General features: G+C 38.1%; 1 protein-coding gene across 1 annotated transcript in view; it reads left to right on the top strand.

The window, feature by feature from the left end:
- The window catches only part of LOC135364299 (ankyrin repeat domain-containing protein 26-like), a 105,156-nt gene extending 87,599 nt beyond the window's left edge, over positions 1–17,557 (top strand). The window contains 4 exon segments of the mRNA XM_064590298.1: positions 2,301–2,371; positions 2,704–2,797; positions 15,741–15,786; positions 16,888–17,557. Coding sequence (XP_064446368.1) covers positions 2,301–2,371; positions 2,704–2,797; positions 15,741–15,786; positions 16,888–17,027 — 351 coding nt within the window. The 3' untranslated portion in view covers positions 17,028–17,557.
- Positions 17,558–19,138: the final 1,581 nt, after the last annotated feature.

Raw genomic sequence — 19,138 nt, 5'->3', positions numbered from 1 at the left:
CCCTGCCATCAGATTTTATCCTCTGAGGTAATTGGGTTGATTTCACCATCTGTCAGCCTTTTACTCATGCTGTCCTTTCTGTCCTTTTAGTTTCCCTTCCTCTTGCATAATCTTACACTATTCAGACCTGGCTCATAGTCTCTCATTCTCCAGGAAGCTCTCTCTGACTATTCTAATTCCCACTGACTTTAATCTCTTCACACGTGTCTCATCTAGTCTATGCAGAACAATTTAGTCCTTTATTTTACATTGGTTTTATTTTTTTCATGATAGATAATTTTGTCTACGTACACATTTATCTAAGGGGGAAAATATGGGATATGCATGGTACCTATCCTTGTATAAATTGAAAATATTTTAACTTAACAGTGTTTAGGATAAAATTAAGTATTCATACCGTATCAATAATTTCTGATTGAAAGCATTGACATAACAAAGCTTTTATTCTAAATGTATTTTAAGCAATTAAATGTAAAATTGAAAGCATTTAATCTGACAGAGGAGAAGTGTTCAAATGCTTGTTTCTCCTCCCTCACTGTGGAAGAGCCGTCTAAATTTGCCTTTCTTCATTTTGCAGCCAGTACTGAGATTACTTTACCAACTATAAAGCTCCGGGCACAGCTTTTCTTTCTTTCTTTTTTTTTTTTTTAACCTTTCTTTTTTAAAGTTTGTTTGTTTGTGTATTTATTTACTTATGTAATTTCTACACCCATCGTGGGGCTTGAACTCATGAGCCCAAAGTCAAGAGTCACGTTCTTCCCACTGAGCCAGCTAGGCGCCCCTGGGGACAGTTTTTTCTGATATGCCATATCACATAGCCTTAATGTATTCATCAGAGTACTTGCCAAAGCAGTGTAACAGAGACAGTTGTTAAGATAATATAAACATGAAATGATTTGGGAATGTTGATTTAGCAAGAGTCCATTATTTCCACGTCAGTGGCTTTACCTTGCCTCTGATGGTCATGTAAATATTTATTACTCAGTGTAGGAGGTACTATTTACCCTGTAGTCCATGAGATTGTCCACTGAGTAGTATAGAGAGGCAGTAAGTTAAAATTATTATAAGTGGAAAAAAGTACTGTTAGCTAGTGGAATTGGTAAAAGTTTTTTGAAGTATGGAGGATGTATTCTGGGCCTTATGCTCCCCATTTGCTGCCACTTTCAGTGGTATGAAGAACGATTTCAGTGTAACTTGTATAAGAGACCACTTTCATTGGCCTACCATCTGCCTAAAATATGAAATATTATTAGAACATAACCTACAGCAACAATAATAATGCTAATTGCAGACAGAATTTGGTGTGTGCCACATGCCCTTCTAAATAGTTCATGTATAGGGGCACCTGGGTGGCTCAGTCGTTCAGTGTCTGCCTTTGGCTCAGGTCATGATCCCAGGGTCCTGGGATCAAGTGCTGCATTGGGCTCTCTGCTCCACAGGAAGCCTGCTTCTCCCTCTCCCACTCCCCCTGCTTGTGTTCCGTCTCTCGCTGTCTCTCTCTCTCTGTCAAATAAATACAATCTTTAAAAAATAAAAATAAAAAAAATAGTTCATGTAAATTTCTTAAATTAATCTTCCCAACATGCCAGTGTGGTAGATACTATTTTTATCTTCATTTTATAGAGAAGAAGCTGAGACACAGAAATTTTAAGTAATTTGTTCCAGGTCACACAGCTAATACCTAGTGAGTTGGGATTCAGACCCCAGGCATTCTGGTTCCTACGACGATAATGCCTCTCATACTATTCCATGAAATATCTAGTTGTCACTGAAAGCAACATGTTAACTTTTATAAGCACTGGAACAGCCATGGTCATCACATATGTGAATATTTAAAAGTATAATTGATGTGGTACTTCGAATACAAAAATAGAAATGTTTACCATAAGATAATTTCCTATCTTTCCCCCTTTGACCCATATATAAATTCGTAGATTTAGCTGATAAAATATAATTTAAAAACATTAAAAATGTGACATTTTAGTAACTAGAGAAGTCAGCAAACTTTTCTGTAAGGGGATTGTAAATATTTTATTTTAAGATTTTATTTATTTGAGAGAGAGAAGGAACAGTGGGGAAGGGCAAAGGGAGAGATAGAGAGAAGCAGACTCCCTGTAAATATTTTAGGCTTCGTAGGCCATAGGTCTCTGTTGCAGCAGTTCAAATCTGCTGTAGCCATAAAGCAGTATGTAGAGGAGAGTGTGGTTGTGTCCACTAAAATTTTATTTACAAAAACAGCTGATGGTGGTTTTATACTAGATTGCCAGTAGTTAAAAGTATTTCTTTTTTTTCTTTTTTAGTTGCAAGAAGCACAAGATCGACATGCAGAGACTGTAAGATGTATTGAGACGTCGAAAGATCATGTGCAAAAGTACAATTTAAAGCAGCACAGAACATAACTTGAGTATTTATAAAGCAGAGAAGCAGTGTAGAATGAGAAATATATCAGTTATGATAGTTACATCATTGTTAAGCTGGATAAAACTTCCAGCTTTGCGCTATTTGGAAATGCATAAATTTTGCATATTATCTTTAAGTTTTGCACATTAACTATAAAACACAACCAGAAAAATGGCACAATTGCCAAATCTTCTACTTTTTAAATTTTTAAGAATTTATGTAAGACAGTCAGATGTTTGTTTAGAAATTATACGGTACTTTTAAAATTTATGTGTGAGAATAATTTTAAAATACTCATTTTAGGCTTGAAGTTGAAAATGCCAAGTTAAAAGTTACAGTCAAAAAACAAGCGCGCAAAATTGAACAACTTCAGGAAAACCTGTTAAGTACAAGTTTGGTAAGTCAGTCTCTTAATTTCTGTCCTACTGAAAAGGAATTGTTATTTCTCTAGTAGTAGTATATAAGACCATTTTGGATAATATGAAAATTCTCACTAATAAAAATGTTTATTGTATTCATATTGTTGCTACTTGCTACTGGTAGTATAATTCCTCTTTATAGATGAAGTTGACTGAATTCGTAAAGTAATAATTTTTATAGTAAGATTGTAATAAAAAAGATTGTGGTAGTCTAAGATAAGCAATATTTTATACATGCCACATTTTATTTATCTATCTGGCAGTGGACAATTGAGTTTTCCCACCTTTTGGCTATTGTTAGTAATGCTGCTGTGAATATTGGCATACAAACGTCCGAGTCCCTACTAATATTTTTCAGTATGTTTAAAAATTCTGAAACTTTGACTCATAATTTGATCTTGAATTCTGACTTTCTCTTGTAATCTAAACCCTTCCGTGAGATTTGAGAATGGATTACTTTCATGATAATTTGTTGTGATTTGTAATTATAAATTTGTAATTTGTTGTCTTCATCAAGAATGACTACTAGGGGGCGCCTGGGTGGCTCAGTTGGTTAAAGCGACTGCCTTCGGCTCAGGTCATGATCCTGGAGTCCCTGGATCGAGTCCCGCATCGGGCTCCCTGCTCGGCGGGGAGTCTGCCTCTCCCTCTGACCCTCCCCACTCTCATGTGCTCTCTCTCATTCTCTCTCTCTCAAATAAATAAATAAAATCTTTAAAAAAAAAAAAAAGAATGACTACTAGGTCATTATGCAAACATTTTTCTCAAAGGAATATATTTTTGTCTTTGTTGGATTTTGAAAAGGAAAAGAGATGCCAGTGAAAAAGTGGAAATGACTGCTCAATCAGGGCCTTACAACATAGTGCTCCTAGAATTCACTGCAAGTTCAGGAACTTTTTTTTTTTTTTTTATTAATTTGAGTTAATCAGCCTTTCAGAGATTTAGCAATCGAATCTCAGAAAAGATTAATGTGCAATCCGGGATTACAACTTACTGATACGTAGTGCAAACTATATAACTATTTACCAAGCAGAACCGGATTATCATGCCATTTGTACCCTCCTTCATAGGAGAGGCTACCAATGATTTAAGATGAGAAGACTGCATTGTGAGTCCTAGGTTGGAATAATGAGGTAGATGCACCTACCACTAGTTTCTTTTAGTCACAGAAGCTGCATCCTTGCAAATTTCATTATACAGCTATACCTATCAGGGGAACTAGCACATTCTGTTGACTGGTCCTTTTTGTGGCCAAAGAAACATCGAAAGTTTCTAAAGTCAGACGATCATCAAAACTGTAATGGGGACTGCATGGGAATCAAAAATTATTTTTTTTCTTGATTTCCTATAAATTAGTCACATTGTATTACTATAGTTTTCATTGAGCAAGTAAGGTGACGATATGTGAATGAGAATGCCAGGAGTTGTCCCCCTACGGTGTCATATAGAAATCTATTAAGGAAGCTATCAAATCTTGTAAAGTTTGTAAGAATATCCGTAGGTATTCTGTAGATTCCAATGGAAATGAATTAGGGTTGTGACATAAAATTATTAGCCACTTTAAGGTCTACCCTGTGAAACAAACACTTAGCTTTCAACCAACTCAGTCCACAGTCCTAACATCTCTAGAAGGATTTTATCTCATGAATCCCCAGGCCAGAGACTACCTGGGTTAAGATATTTGATGGACATAGTTTTGAGGTGAAGTCTGGATTGGGAAGAAGAGATAGCTCTAGGCTGACTTAAGCTTCCAAACAATATAGTCAAGTATGTGTCTGAAAAGAACTTCAGAAGAAGACTTCCATAAGATCCAATCTCTATGGAATAGGAAATTATTCAAAAGAAAACAAAGGCAAACAATTGATAGTCTGACCGTTGGGAGAAACATTTGCATCAGAAAAGAAAAGCAAGACAGAGTATGGTGGTCAGCATCCTGAGGGTAAGGGTGCCCCCTGAGATGACAAAATAACAATACACTCAAAGTAATACCAAAAAGAGTCAACATAAAATGTACAAAGTTAGCTGTCTAGGGGTACCCGGGTGGCTCAGTCAGTTAAGCGCCTGCTTTCGGCTCAGACCATGATCTCAGGGTCCTGAGATCGAGCCCTGCTCAGCTGGGAGTCTGCTTCTCCCTCTCCCTCTGCTCCTTCCCCCTATTCATGCACTCTCTATTTCAAATAAGTAAATTTTTAAAAAATTAAAAAAAATTAGCTGTCTATAAAGGTAATCCACATCAGGTAATGGTTTTTGAGTGTGTGGTTGAGAATATTGTCTATGAGGAACGAGAAGGAAGATCAAAAAGTAGAGATGACCTCAGTAAAGGGGTCAAGGCTGGAAATGTAGATTAGAGAATCTGGTTTTGAAGCCTTGAGATTTAACCAACTCTGAGAGGATTTGATAAGAGGAATAGCAAAGGTCAGGGACTAACCGCGGTTGCTGTCCTTTAGAAATAAAATGGGATTAGAGAGCAGAGGGAGGGGATGGTCATTGTTTTCAGCTGTTGCTGAGAAGTAAAGTAGGATAAAGACTTTAAAAAAAAGATCCTTGATGACCCTCAAAAGTTTTTAGTGGAATTCCAGGATTGAAACTCCCAATTTTAGTGTAAAAGAAGAAAAGTGTTGGAAAGATGAATCTGTGGATGAGATGACACATTAAAGAATGCTCAAGTCCAGTGAAAGGGGAGAAGCAGGATGATAGAAAAAGCTGCAAGAGTGAAGCAAAAGTTTTTATGTAATATGGAGAAGACTTAAACTTTATTTAAAGAGAAAGGTAGTTAATAGAACAGAAGAAATTGAAACCTTGCGGAGATGCTTGCAATGCTTGCAGAGATGGAGAGTATCTCATTCTAAAGTCAGACGATCATCAAAACTGTAATGGGGACTGCATAGGAATTTTTCAGAGATTATCTTAAAAAGGTATGATCTCACAAAACCCAGAGTATTTTAAGCTATGGATGAAAATGTTTCTAGGGCATCTTTAGAAACTAAAATGTAAATATAACCACTTTTTAAAATTTTTCATTAACACTTAGTTAATATGGTAAGAACCTCTGTATTTAACAAGTAAATTTTGGCAATTTCAATTCTAGAAAAAATAATGATGAAAATGTAAAATCAGTTTAAGCTGTTTTTAAGAAAGGTCCTTATATTTGAAATTTGTATTTATTGGCATCAGGTTTATAAAAATATATTATATAAAACTTAAAATTACAAATTTTAAACAACATATAAATTTAAAATTATAAATTTATGAAATTTATAAAATGTAGTATATGAGCCTTTCTAAACATGTTATTACTTATGAATTCATGAGAAATAATATTTTGTGAGAGAAGAATGAGTATCTAGATCTTTAAATTATAATTTTCTTTAAAAATTTTTTTCAAATTCTGATGATGAAAAGGGACAGATAAAGAAATTTATTGAGTTGAAAAAATGTCTGGAATGTAGTTTGGATCAAGAAATGAAGAAAAGGGCACCTGGGTGGCTCATTTGGTTAAGGGACTGCCTTCGGCTCAGGTCATGATCCTGGAGTCCCTGGATCGAGTCCCGCATCGGGCTCCCTGCTCGGCAGGGAGTCTGCTTCTCCCTCTGACCCTCCCGACCCTCTCTCATGTGCTCTCTCTCTCTGTCTCTCTCTCTCAAATAAATAAATAAAATCTTAAAAAAAAAAAAAAAAGAAATGAAGAAAAATGGTGAATTATAAAAAGAGATTACTAGGTAAGACTGTAATATTTCAGATAATTTTAACCATTAATTAACTGATTTAAGTGTAATTTTACTTTATTAAATACAAATACTTCTCAAAATATTACACTTAATCTTTAATGATTCCTTAAATAATTACAACAGTTCCTTTAACAATAACAACTGTAATTTTCATTGTCCATCTTGAAGAGTTTCTGCAAGATATCTTTATTCTTTGGTAATACTTCCTTTTAATAGTGTCTTTCTCTTCCAACAAGTACTTTAATATCTAAAAACCTGTGTTAATGTTTAATCATGTCAAAAGTTATCTTGGTTTAGCTTATATTTTCTTTTTTTAATATTATTTTTTAAATTTAAATTCAGTTAACTGACATAAAGTATATTAATTTCCAAGGTAGAGTTCAGTGATTCATCAGTCTTATATAACACCCAGTGCTAATTACATTAGGTGCCCTCCTTAATGTCCATCATCCAGTTACCCCATCCTTCTCCCCTCCTCCACTCCAGCAACCCTCAGTTTGTTTCCTATGATTAAGAGTCTCTTGAGATTTGTCTCCCACTCTAATTTCATCTTGTTTTATTTTCCCCTCCCTTCCATTATGCTCCTCTGTTTTGTTTCTTAAATTCTACATAGGAGTGAAATCAAATGATAATTATCTTTCTCTGACTGACTTATTTGGCATAATAGCCTCTAGTTTCATCCACGTCATTGCACGATTTCATTTTTTTTATTGGCTGAGTAATAGTCCATTGTATATATCTACACATCTTCTTTATCCATTCACCTGTCAAGGGACATCAGGGCTCTTTCCACAGTTTGGCTATTGTGGACATTGCTGCTATAAACATTGGGGTGCAGGTGCCCCTTCGGATCACTACATTTGTATCTTTGGGGTAAATCCTGGGTCGTTGGGTAGCTCTATTTTCAACTTTTTGAGGAACCTCCATACTGTTTTCCAGAGTGGCTGTCCCAGCTTGCATTCCCACGAGCAGTGTAAGAGGGTTCCCCGTTGTCTGCATCCCTGCCAACATCTGTTGTTTCCTGACTTGTTCATTTTAGCCATTCCAACAGGTGTGAGGTGATATCTCATTGTGGTTTTGATTTGTATTTATTTCCCTGATGCCGAGTGATGTTGGGCATTTTTTCAAGTGTCTGTTGACCATTTGAATGTCTTCTTTGGAGAAATGTCTGTTCACATCTTCCACCCATTTCTTGACTGGATTATTTGTTCTTTGGGTGTTGAGTTTGATAAGTTCTTTCTATATAGATTTTGCATACTAGCCCTTTATCTGACATGTCATTTGCAAATATCTTCTCCCATTCTGTCAGTCGTCTTTTGGTTTTGTCGACCGCTTCCTTTGCTGTGCAAAAGCTTTTTATCTTGATGAAGTCTTTGTTTCCCTTGCCTTTGGAGATGTGTCTAGCAAGAAGTTGCTGCGGCCCAGGTCACAGAAGTTGCTGCCTCTGTTCTCCTCCAGGATTTTGATGGGTTCCTGTCTCACATTTAGGTCTTACATCCATTTTGAGTCCATTTTTGTGTATGGTGTAAGAAAATGGTCCAGTTTCATTCTTCTGCGTGTGGCTGTCCACTTTTCCCAACACCATTTGTTGAAGGTACTGTCTTTTTTCCATTGGCTGTTCTTTCCTGCTTTGTTGAAGATTAGTTGACCATAGAGTTGAGGGTCCGTTTCTGGGTTCTCTGTTCTGTTTCATTGGCCGATGTGTCTGTTTTTGTGCCAGTACCATACTGTCTTGATGATTACAGCTTTGTCACAGAGCTCGAGGTCCGGAATTGTGATGCCACCAGCTTTGGTTTTCTTTTTCAGCATTCCTTTGGCTATTCGGGGTCTTTTCTGGCTCCGTACAAATTTTAGGCTGATTTGTTTCAGCTCTGTGAAATAAGTTGATGGTATTTTGAAAGAGATTGCATTGAATGCAGTTTGCTCTGGGTAGCGGTAGCATAGACATTTTAACAAATTTGTTCTTCCAATCCATGAACATGGAGTGTTTTTCCATTTCTTTGCATCTTCCTCAGTTTCTCTCATGAGTGTTCTTTAGTTTTTACAGTATAGATCCTTTGCCTCTTTGGTTAGGTTGATTCCTAGGTATCTTACGGTTTTCGGTGCAATTGTAAATGGGTTCGACTCCTTAATTTCTCTTTCTTCTGTCTCATTGTTAGTGTATAGAAATGCAACTGATTTCTGTGCATTGATTTTAGATACTGCTACTTTGCTGAATTCCTGTATGAGTTCTAGCAATTTGGGGGTGGAGTCTTTTGGGTTTTCCACATAGAGTATTATGTCACCTGCGAAGAGTGAGAGTTTGACTTCTTCTTTGCCGATTCCCATATGTTTTATTTCTTTTCATTGTCTGATTTCTGAGGCTAGGACTTCTAGTACTATGTTGGACAACAGTGGTGAGAGTGGACATCCCTGCCATGTTCCTGACCTTCAGGGAAAAGCTCGCAGTTTCTCCCCATTGAGAATGATATTTGCCGTGGGCTTTTCGTACATGGCTTTTATAGTATTGAGGTATGTGCCCTCTATCTCTGCATCGTGAAGAGTTTTTTTTTTTTTTTAAGATTTTATTTATTTATTTGACAGAGAGATAGAGAGCACGAGTAGACAGAGTGGCAGGCATAAGGGGAGGCAGAAGCAGGCTTTCTGCTGAGCAGGGAGCCGGATGCGGGGCTCGATCCCAAGACCCCAGGATCATGACCTGAGCCAAAGGCAGCCGCTTAACCAACTGAGCCACCCAGGCGCCCCATGAAGAGTTTTAATCAATAGGGCATGCTGTACTTTGTCAAATGCTTTTTGTACATCTATTCAGGGGATCATATAGTTCTTGTCCTTTCTTTTATTAATGTACCGTATCACACTGATTATTGATTTGCAGATGTTGAACCACCTTTGCAACCCAGGAATAAGTCCCACTTGGTTGTGGTGAATAATCCTCTTAATGTACTGTTGGCTCCTATTGGCGAGTATCTTGATGAGAATTTTTGCATCCATGTTCATCAGGGATATTGGTCTGTAATTCTCCTTTTTGGTGGGGTCTTTGTCTGGTTTTGGGATCAAGGTAATGCTGGCCTCATAGAAAGAGTTTGGAAGTTTTCCTTCCATTTCTATTTTTTGAAACAGCTTCAGAAGAATAGGCATTAATTCTTCTTTAAGTGTTTGTTAGAAATACCCACGGAAGGCATCCGGCCCTGGAGTTTTGTTTGTTGGGAGATTTTTGATTACTGCTTCAATTTCCTTGCTGGTTGTGGGTCTGTTCGGGTTTTCTGTTTCTTCCTGTTTCAGTTTTGGTAGTTTATACGTCCCTAGGAATGCACGCATTTCTTCCAGATTGCCTAATTGGTTGGCATAGCGTCGTTCCTAATATATTCTTAAAATTGTTTGTATTTCCTTGGTGTTGGTTGTGATGTCTCCTCTTTCATTCATGATTTTATTTACTTGGATCCTTTCTCTTTTCTTTTTGCTATGCCTGGCCAGGGGTTTATCAATCCTATTAATTCTTTCAAAGAACCAGCTCCTGGTTTTGTTGCTGTGTTCTACTGTTCTTTTGGTTGCTATTTCATTGATTTCTGCTCTGAACGTTATTAATTCTCTTCTCCTCCTGGGTTTCGGCTTTATTTGCTGTTCTTTCTCCAGCTCCTTTACGTGTAAGGTTAGGTTGTGTATTTAGGACCTTTCTTGTTTCTTGAGGAAGACTGTTGTCACTCTATACTTCCCTCCCCGGATTGCCTTTGCTGCATCCCAAAGGTTTTGAACAGTTGTGTTTTCATTTTCCTTGGTTTCCATGAATTCTTTTAATTCCTCTTTAATTTCCTGGTTGACCCATTCATTCTTTAATAGGATGCTCTTTAACTTCCATGTATTTGAGTTCTTTCCGAATTTCCTCTTGTGATTGAGTTCAAGTTTCAAGGCGTTGTGGTCTGAAACTATGCAGGGAATGATCCCATACTTTTGGTACCGGTTGAGACCTGATTTGTGACGCAGTATGTGATCTCTTCTGGAGAAAGTTCCATGTGCGCTCCAGAAGAATGTGTATTCTGTGGCTTTAGGCTGGAATGCTCTGAATATATCTGTGAAGTCCTTCTGGTCCAGTGTCGACCTTGGAGATTCGTGGACTGTGGCGGGGCGAAGGAACTGAGGAAAAGAGACGACAGTAGAGCCAGGCACAGGGGACCCCCGAGCAAGCAGCCCAAGGTCCCGAGGTTTATTTTCCATAATCCTATATACCTTCTACAGCGATATAGATCTATAATGATTTACAGCAGGGGCTTAGTAAGGCATATTCTTCCATATACATAGGATTAGTCCCGCGTGTATGATAAGAATCTTTAAAGCAGGACAAGGGAACCAAGAGGGGAGTGCACAGTGTGCTATTTACAGGACAAGGGAGCAAAGAGTGGAGTGCACAGTGTGCTATTTACAGGGCCAGGGAACCAAAAGGGAAGTGCACAGTGTGCTATTTACAGGTGGCTTCCTATCTACAAAACATCTTCTGCTGCCTACTTTAGAATAGACCGCACACGTCCCAAGGGCATTTCACTCTGATCCTTTCGGCTTATTTTTAACCCTGCAATCTCGAGTTTTCTCAGAGACCTCGGAATCTGAATGAATATGTACCAGTGGTTGTTGTGGTCTTCTGTTTCCTGCAGTCCACTGTGTCATTCGCTGTTATTATTGTATCATCATCCATGTGTTCTTTAATTTTGTTATTAATTGGTTTATGTCATTGGCTGCTCCCATGTTAGGGGCACACATATTTACAATTGTTAGATCTTCTTGTTGGATAGACCCCTTTAATTCATTATGATGGTGTCCTTCCTCAACTCTTATTACAGTCTTTGGTTTAAAATCTAATTTGTCTCATACAAGGATTGCTACCCCAGCTTTCTTTTGATGTCCATTAGCATGATAAATTGTTTTCCACTCCCTCACTTTCAATCTGGCGGTGTCCTTGGGTCTAAACTGATTCTCTTGCAGACAGCATATCAATGGGTCTTGCTTTTCTATCCAATCTGATACCCTGCACCTTTTGATTGGGACATTTGGCCCATTTACATTCAGGGTAACTATTGAAAGGTATGAATTTAGTGCCATTGTATTACCTGTAATGTCACTGTTTCTGTATATTGTCTGTGTTCCTTTCTGGTCTGTGTTACTTTGGGGCTCTCTCTTTGCATAAAGGATCCCCTTTAATATTTCTTGCAGGGCTGGGTTAGTGATCACAAATGTTTTAGTTTCTGTTTCTCCTGGAAACTCTTTATCTCTCCTTCAGTTTTGAATGACAGCCTTGCTGGATAAATACAGTATTCTTGGCTGCATATTTTTCTCGTTTAGCACCCTGAATATATCATGCCAGTCCTTTCTGGCCTGCCAGGTCTCCGTGGTTAGGTCTGCTGCCAGTCTAATGTTTCTACCCTTGTCGGTTAAGGACCTCTTGTGCCGAGCTGCTTTCAGGATTTTCTCTTTGTCTCTGAAATTTGCAGGCTTCACTACTGTATGTTTTTATTGATGTTGATGTGGGTTGGGTTTTCTGTGCCTCCTGGATTTGAATGCCTGTTTCCGTCCCCAGATTAGGAATGTTTTCTGCTATAATTTCTAGAATATACCTTTTTCCACCCCCCTTCCTCTTCTTCTGGGATCCCAATTATTCTACTATTGTTTCGCTTTATGGTATCACTTATCTCTTGAATTCTCGCCTCATGATCCAGTAGTTGTTTATCTCTCTTTTTTCTCAGCTTCTTTATTCTCCATTATTTTTAATTTTTTTTTTTATTTTTTAAAAGGTTTCATTTATTTATTGGACACAGAGAGACACAGCAAGAGAGGGAACACAAGCAGGGGGCGTTGGTGAGGAAGAAGCAGGCCTTCCGCTGAACAGAGAGCCCCATGCAGAGTTCGATCCCAGGACCATGGGATCATGACCTGAGGAAAAGGCAGACACTTAATGACTGAGCCACCCAGGTGTCCCTATACTCCATCATTTTATTTTCTTTTCTGTATCACTACTTCTCCTTTCTGCCTCATTTATTCTATCAGAGCATCCAATTTTTTTTTTATTTTAAATACATAATTTTTATTAAGTATAGCTCAGTCACTCTGGAAAAGATAAGTAAATAATGTTTTATTGGGGCGCCGGGTGGCTCAGTCATTAAGCGTCTGCCTTCGGCTCAGGTCATGATCCCAGGGTCCTGGGATCGAGCCCCGCATTGGGCTCCCTGCTCTGTGGGCGCCTGCTTCTCCCTCTGCCCCTACCCCTGCTTGTGTTCCCTCTCTCGCTGGTCTCTCTGTCAAATAAATAAATAAAATCTTAAAAAAAAAATGTTTCACCTCACCATTACCCATACATATATGATAATTTTTTTAAAATTTCATTTTATTTTAAAGAATATATTCATTTATTTGCCACAGAGACAGAGATAGTGAGAGAGAGAGCACAGAGAGGGAGAAGCACACTCCCCACTGAGCAAGGAGCTCAACATGGGTTTGATTCCGAGACCCCGGAATTATGACCTGAGCCGAACGCAGCCCCTTAACCAACTGAGCCACCCAGGCACTCCTAAAAGTTCTCTTCAGTTAGCTGACATATGATATATCATTAGTTTCAGATGTAGTGTTCAGTTAATCATCAGTTGTATATAACGCCCAGTGCTCTGCACATCACGTGCCCTCCTTCATGCCCATCACCCACTTACCCCATCCCCCCACCCACCTCCCCTCCAACAAACCTGTTTGTTTCCTATAGTTAAGAGTCTCTCATGGTTTGTTTCCCTCTCTGGTTTCTTCCCTTTTTAGTTTTCTCTCCCTTCCCCTATGATTCTCTACACTTTTTCTTATATTTCACATATGTATGAAACCATATGATAATTGTCTTTCTCTGATTGACTTTTCTCTCCGCAAAATACCCTCCATTTCCATCCACGTCAATGTAAATTGTAAGATTTCATCCTTTTGATGGCGTAGTAATATTCCATTGTATTTATATATACCACATCTTCTTTATCCATTCATCTGTCAATGGACATTTGGGCTGTTTCCACAGTTTGGCTATTGTGGATATTGCTGCTATAAAAATTGGTGTCCAGGTGCCCCTTCTGATCACTACATTTGCATCTTTCGGTAAAGACCATGTAGTACAATTACTGGGTCATCGAGTAGCTCTATTTTTAACTTCTTGAGGAACCTCCATACTGTTTTCCAGAGGTAGAGCCTCCATTTTTTACTGCATCTCATTAATAGACTTTTGATTTCGATTTGTTATGCTTTTAGTTCTTTTATTTCTCCAGAAAGGCATTCTGTAGTGTCTTCTGTGCTTTTTCAAGCCCAGCTAGCATCTTTATAATTCTTATTCCAAGCTCTAATTCCAATATCCTACTTTTATCCATACTGATTAGGTCCCTGTCAGTAAGTACTGTCTCTTGTTCTCTTATTTGATGTGAGTTTTCCCATCTAGTCATTCTGTCTAGAGAAGAATAGATGAATGAGAGAACAAACTACTAAAATAGCAACAACGACCCCAGAGAAATCTACTCTTAACAAATCAGAGGAGACCTGAAACCAAAAAAATAGATAAGAATTAAAGGCGAAAGAGAATATAATCAGACAGGTGATGAGAACAGAGCAATACAGTAGATTCTGGGTGTATTTTGGTCTGTTTGTTAGAAGAAACTACACCCCAAAATTGTAAAGAAAGAAAAACTTCTATATATCAAAAATAAAATTAAATACAATGAAACTATAGAATGTAATTATAAAAATGAATATTGAAAAAGTTTTAAAAAACGAGTTGATAAAATAAGAAATTGGTTGAAATGGAAAAAAAAAATTACAATTGAGAGATTGAGGAATCATGAGAAAAAGCCATGAATTCTATATAGTATTTTCCTCTAGTGCTGGAGTTTTGCATTTCTGTGTGATTGGTAAACTTGGTCTTAGCCAGATGTTCTTGCTGATTTTCTGGAGGAGAGGCCTGTGGTGCTGACTCTCAGGGGTCTTTGCTCCAGCAGTACTGTATTGCCCTTGCCAAGGGGCCGGGCTAAGTCCAGGCCTCGGGATTGCTCTATGTAGCTTTTGTTCCCTGAAGGCTTTCCGCACCACTTTATAGGATGAGAATGAAAATGTCAGCCTCCCAGTGTCCAGCCCGGGAGCTGAAAGCTGGCACCCTCTACTCTTCAGTGTGCCCTCATGGAGAAGCTGTCAATCACTCTTGTCTCCCTGGTTTCTGTCTGCATTCTGTGTACACCCAGCCTGTGACTGAACATTTTTATCTCAGCCATGCAACCCCCTTTGGAGTTTCCAAACTTTGCAGTCTCCTGTGGCATGCATTCGTGCCACTCCTCCTGGGGGAGGGAGGGAGGTCTTGCCCTGGTTCTGCCGCTTGTATGGCCCCTGCTCTGAGAGCGGTCACCCAACTGGCTGCGGTTTGTGGTTTATGGCAACACTGAGCTGAAAGCCCCCTCCTCAGCTCTCTGATTGCAGCCGGCTTCACTGCTCAAATGCCTGGGAACTCTCCCATACTCAGGCACCCCCATTCTTTCTGTGACCCTGGAGATCCTGAGATAAGGCTGTCCCACCTAGCATTCCACCCTGCTTCTGCACCTGAGCGCCTTTCAAGCAGGATGTCCCTCACCGGAGCAGACTTCTACAAGTTCTGATTTGCACACCACTGCTTTATCACTTTCTGATAGCCGGCTTATGGAGGCTCCCTCTCCCCCACGGTTTATCTTCCCATGGATCACCGCTGATTCGCTTCTCCACACCTCCTACCTTGCAGAAAGTGGTCGCTTTTCTATTTGTAGAATTGCAACAGTTCTTTTCTTAGATCTCAGGTTGAGTTCACAGGTCTTCAGAATGATTTGAAAGCTATCCAGCTGAATTCCAGGGACCGGACAAAACTACGGTCCTCTACTCCTCCGCCATCTTCCTCTTCTTCCAGAACGTATGTATATTCAATAGACCAATATTAATTGTACTTTTAATCAGATTCATCTAAATAGCATTACATATGTTTCTTCTCAGTTACCTAAGATTAAAATAAGTAGGGATTTATTTTATTTATGTCATTATCTTTCTATTTCAGCAATCCCTAACTTAGTTTTAGTCTCTAAAAGTGTTATTTAAAGACCACATTTCATAAGCTATACATAGTTCCTACGATGATGTCCCTTGAACATTATAAATAGTATTTGACTTATTTCAGATGCAGCAGGAGATGGAAAGGAATATAACTAGAGAACTAGAAGAAGGTTTGTTGCCAAATTTATGAATTAAGATGGTCATTGATTTCTGAAATAAACTATGAATAGTAAATGGCATCCCTGTCCATTGTTTGGATAATAGGTACTACATTAAATTTTTTTAATATATAGCTAATAAAAAATGTAAAACATAAACATAATGAAGAACTTACTTATTCCTCATTTAGTCATCGTGTTCATTCAGACTTTTTAAATCTCCAAATGTCTATGTAGCTGTTATTATTTCTGGCTATAATCTTCCTTTATTTCTGCCATTCCTATGGAACCGTCAACCTGAATATGTGGGCTGTCTCAAATTCTTGTTTCTGCTAGTGGTATAAGACCAAAACAACCAGACTTGTCATAGTAATAGTTAAGCAATTATAGTCCATATAGCTGTCACTTGACAGGTGATATTTAAATCTCCAGTCATTGATTTTGTCATTGGCTTACCTTTTGCCATTGAGTAAAATTCCAAGTTCCTTATATGGAGTTAAAAAAACCCAAGTCAATTTGGTTCTTGCCAGATTATTCAGCTACTTACCCTACTCTGTTGCTTTGCTCTAGCACCTCTTCAGCGTAGACTACTTGCAATTCCACAAATGTTCTTCCTCACTCTTTGTATATGTTCTTTGTATATGTGTCTTGCCTCCACCTGGCACATTTTTTCCTTGTACTTCAGGTATCAACTTATATATCACCTCCACCAAAAAGCAGGCAGTATTGATAGAAAACTAGGATGTCCCTTTTGTGTGTTCTTATAGTGTCTTGTTTTATACCTGTCATGGTATATTCAACTCTAAAATTGCCTGTTTGATTTTTCAGTTTCTAGTATACGATTGCTCGGGGGTGGGCTCTGTCATCATCTTGTAATTTCATCTTGTAATGAGAAAACTAGAAGCTCTGATATTTATCCACAATAGCAATTAACTCGGTGGGCAACCATGAGCAAAATATATTTAAAAGTAATCTTGTATTTTATATTGTAGTTCTATGTAGATATTTTTCATTCTTCTTAACACTCATAAGGCTTCAAATTTGTTTTTTACTAACTTGTAATTAACTACAAAGTATTTTAGATAAAGAATGTATAATTCTTTTTCTTTTCAGATGCTGCTGAATTTGAATTAGACTCATGGCATATGACCTCCTCTTTAGAATGTACTTATGAATCACATGTAAATGACGATCTACTGGTGAAATTGTCAAAAGAATTTTTACAGACTTTGAAGAAAAATTATATGTTCTGAAAGACAAACAGTAAAATTTATTTACTGGATGTTTGTATAACATTTTAATTGTGTCCTACTAAACGTATTGTGTGAAAATCTTGAATAAAGGAAAATACTTCTGGATCATGTGTGTAATGAAAGTTTATATAATATCTTAAGCTATGTTTCCTGGCACCTAATTAACTTTTAAGCAGGTTTTATACGTGGAGACCAGCACTATTGGGTTTTACATGCTTCAAGCTGCCCAAATACCAGCTTTTTAAACAGCACCCAACCAACCAAATTGTCATTAGTACTTCAGGGGTGTTAACTGATAGCGTTTTTGTATTTTCAGTTTTTATTACTATATATGGACCTAGAGATTTACACAGACATCCTTTTGATATATTGCTGCTAAGGCTATTGTCAATGTTTCTATGTATTACAATTTTTATACTGCCATAAAACCTATGTATAATTTTAATTTTAAGTACTGATTCATAGCTCTTTCCTCATGGTGAAATAAGATTTGCCTAAGGCTTTTCACTTTTTCTGTTTATTTTTTATTTACTTTTTCAGAACAGTCTTAAAATTAGGGAAAAGAAAACTTAGAGAAAGAAAAAATAACTTGTTCCCTCAGAACCATTTGCAAGTAAATTGCTAGATTATGCCTGAGTCCCATAGCATTTATATCCTACAAGTCAGTACATTCCACATAACTACTGTACAACCCTGACAATCAGACAACTAGCTCTAATACAATTAACCCTTAAATAATGTCGGAGTTAGGGGCACTGACCCCTTGCGGTCAGAAATATGTGAATAACTTTTGACTCCCCAACTTTTGACTTTACTAATAATGTGCTGTGGACCAGAAAACTTACTGGTACCAGAACAGTCAATGAAGCTGTGTTTTGTATGTTATATATATTCCATATTATATTCTTCCAATAAAGTAAGCTAGAGAAAAGAAAATGTTATTGAAATCATAAGAGAAATACATTTACAGTACTATCATGTATTTATTGAAAGCATTTGCATATAAGTGCCCCCATTCCAACCATGTCAACTATACATTCTATCTTTTTTTTTTTTAAGATTTATTTATTTGACAGAGCACAAGAAGGCAGAGCGGCAGGCAGAGGGAGAGGGAGAAGCAGGCTCCCCACTGAGCAGAGAGCCCGACATGGGGCTCGATCCCAGGATGCCGGAGTCATGACCTAAGCCAAAGGCAGACACTTAACCAACTGAGCCACCCAGGCACCCTGTACATTCTATCATTTAATCCTCATATTTTTAAGTTTTGTCACTTGTCTGTAATATCCTATACATAAGGAAGGTCCTGTTCAGAGCCATGTATTTAATTCAGATGTTGTGTCTCTTAGTTCTTTCAGTTTAGAATCGTTCCTTAGTCTTTCCTTAATTTTCATGACTTATAATCTTTTAAACAGTTAATTCCAGTAATGTAGAATGTCTTTCAGGGTGGGTTTTTCTTATGTTTCCTTATGATAAAATTCAGATCAGGGACGCCTGGGTGGCTCAGTTGGTTAAGCAACTGCCTTTGGCTCAGGTCATGATCCTGGTGTCCTGCGATCAAGTCCTGCATCAGGCTCCCTGCTCAGTGGGAAGCCCGCTTCTCCCTCTGCCTGCCACTCCCCCTGCTTGTGTTTTCAATCTCTCTCTGACAAATGAAAAAAAAAAAAACAACTTTAAAAAAATTCAGATCATACATTTTTAGCAAGAGTATGATATGGTCCTCTACTCTTCTCATTGCATCCTATCATGAGACCTACAATTTTGATTTGTCCCATTGTTGGTCATGTTAGCATTGATCCTGGAGGTAATATCTGCCAAGTTTCTCCTCTGGAATGTTAACTTTCCACTTTATAATTAATTAGTATTTTGGGGGAAGTACTTTGAGACATGTAAATATCTCCTTTCTCAGACACCCTGTGCCAGGCCATGTCTTCTGCAGATGATTGACTGCCCCCATAGGCTCTGAAAACCCATGCTGGACTGTTCTTTCCCGTCAGTCTGTGATACCACATTCTATGTTGTTGACGTTACAGGGGAGTTCCAACACTGTGCAGGGTGGCTCTCCCACTTTTATGCCTTCCCCATTCTATCCAGGCTCCAACACCTCACTCTGG

This window comes from Mirounga angustirostris, unplaced genomic scaffold, assembly GCF_029215605.1.
Source record: "Mirounga angustirostris isolate CCGP_5_RB_7025 unplaced genomic scaffold, mMirAng1.0.hap1 SCAF_5, whole genome shotgun sequence".
Taxonomy (NCBI): Eukaryota; Metazoa; Chordata; class Mammalia; order Carnivora; family Phocidae; genus Mirounga; species Mirounga angustirostris.
This window is presented reverse-complemented; position numbering and strand designations above follow the sequence as displayed.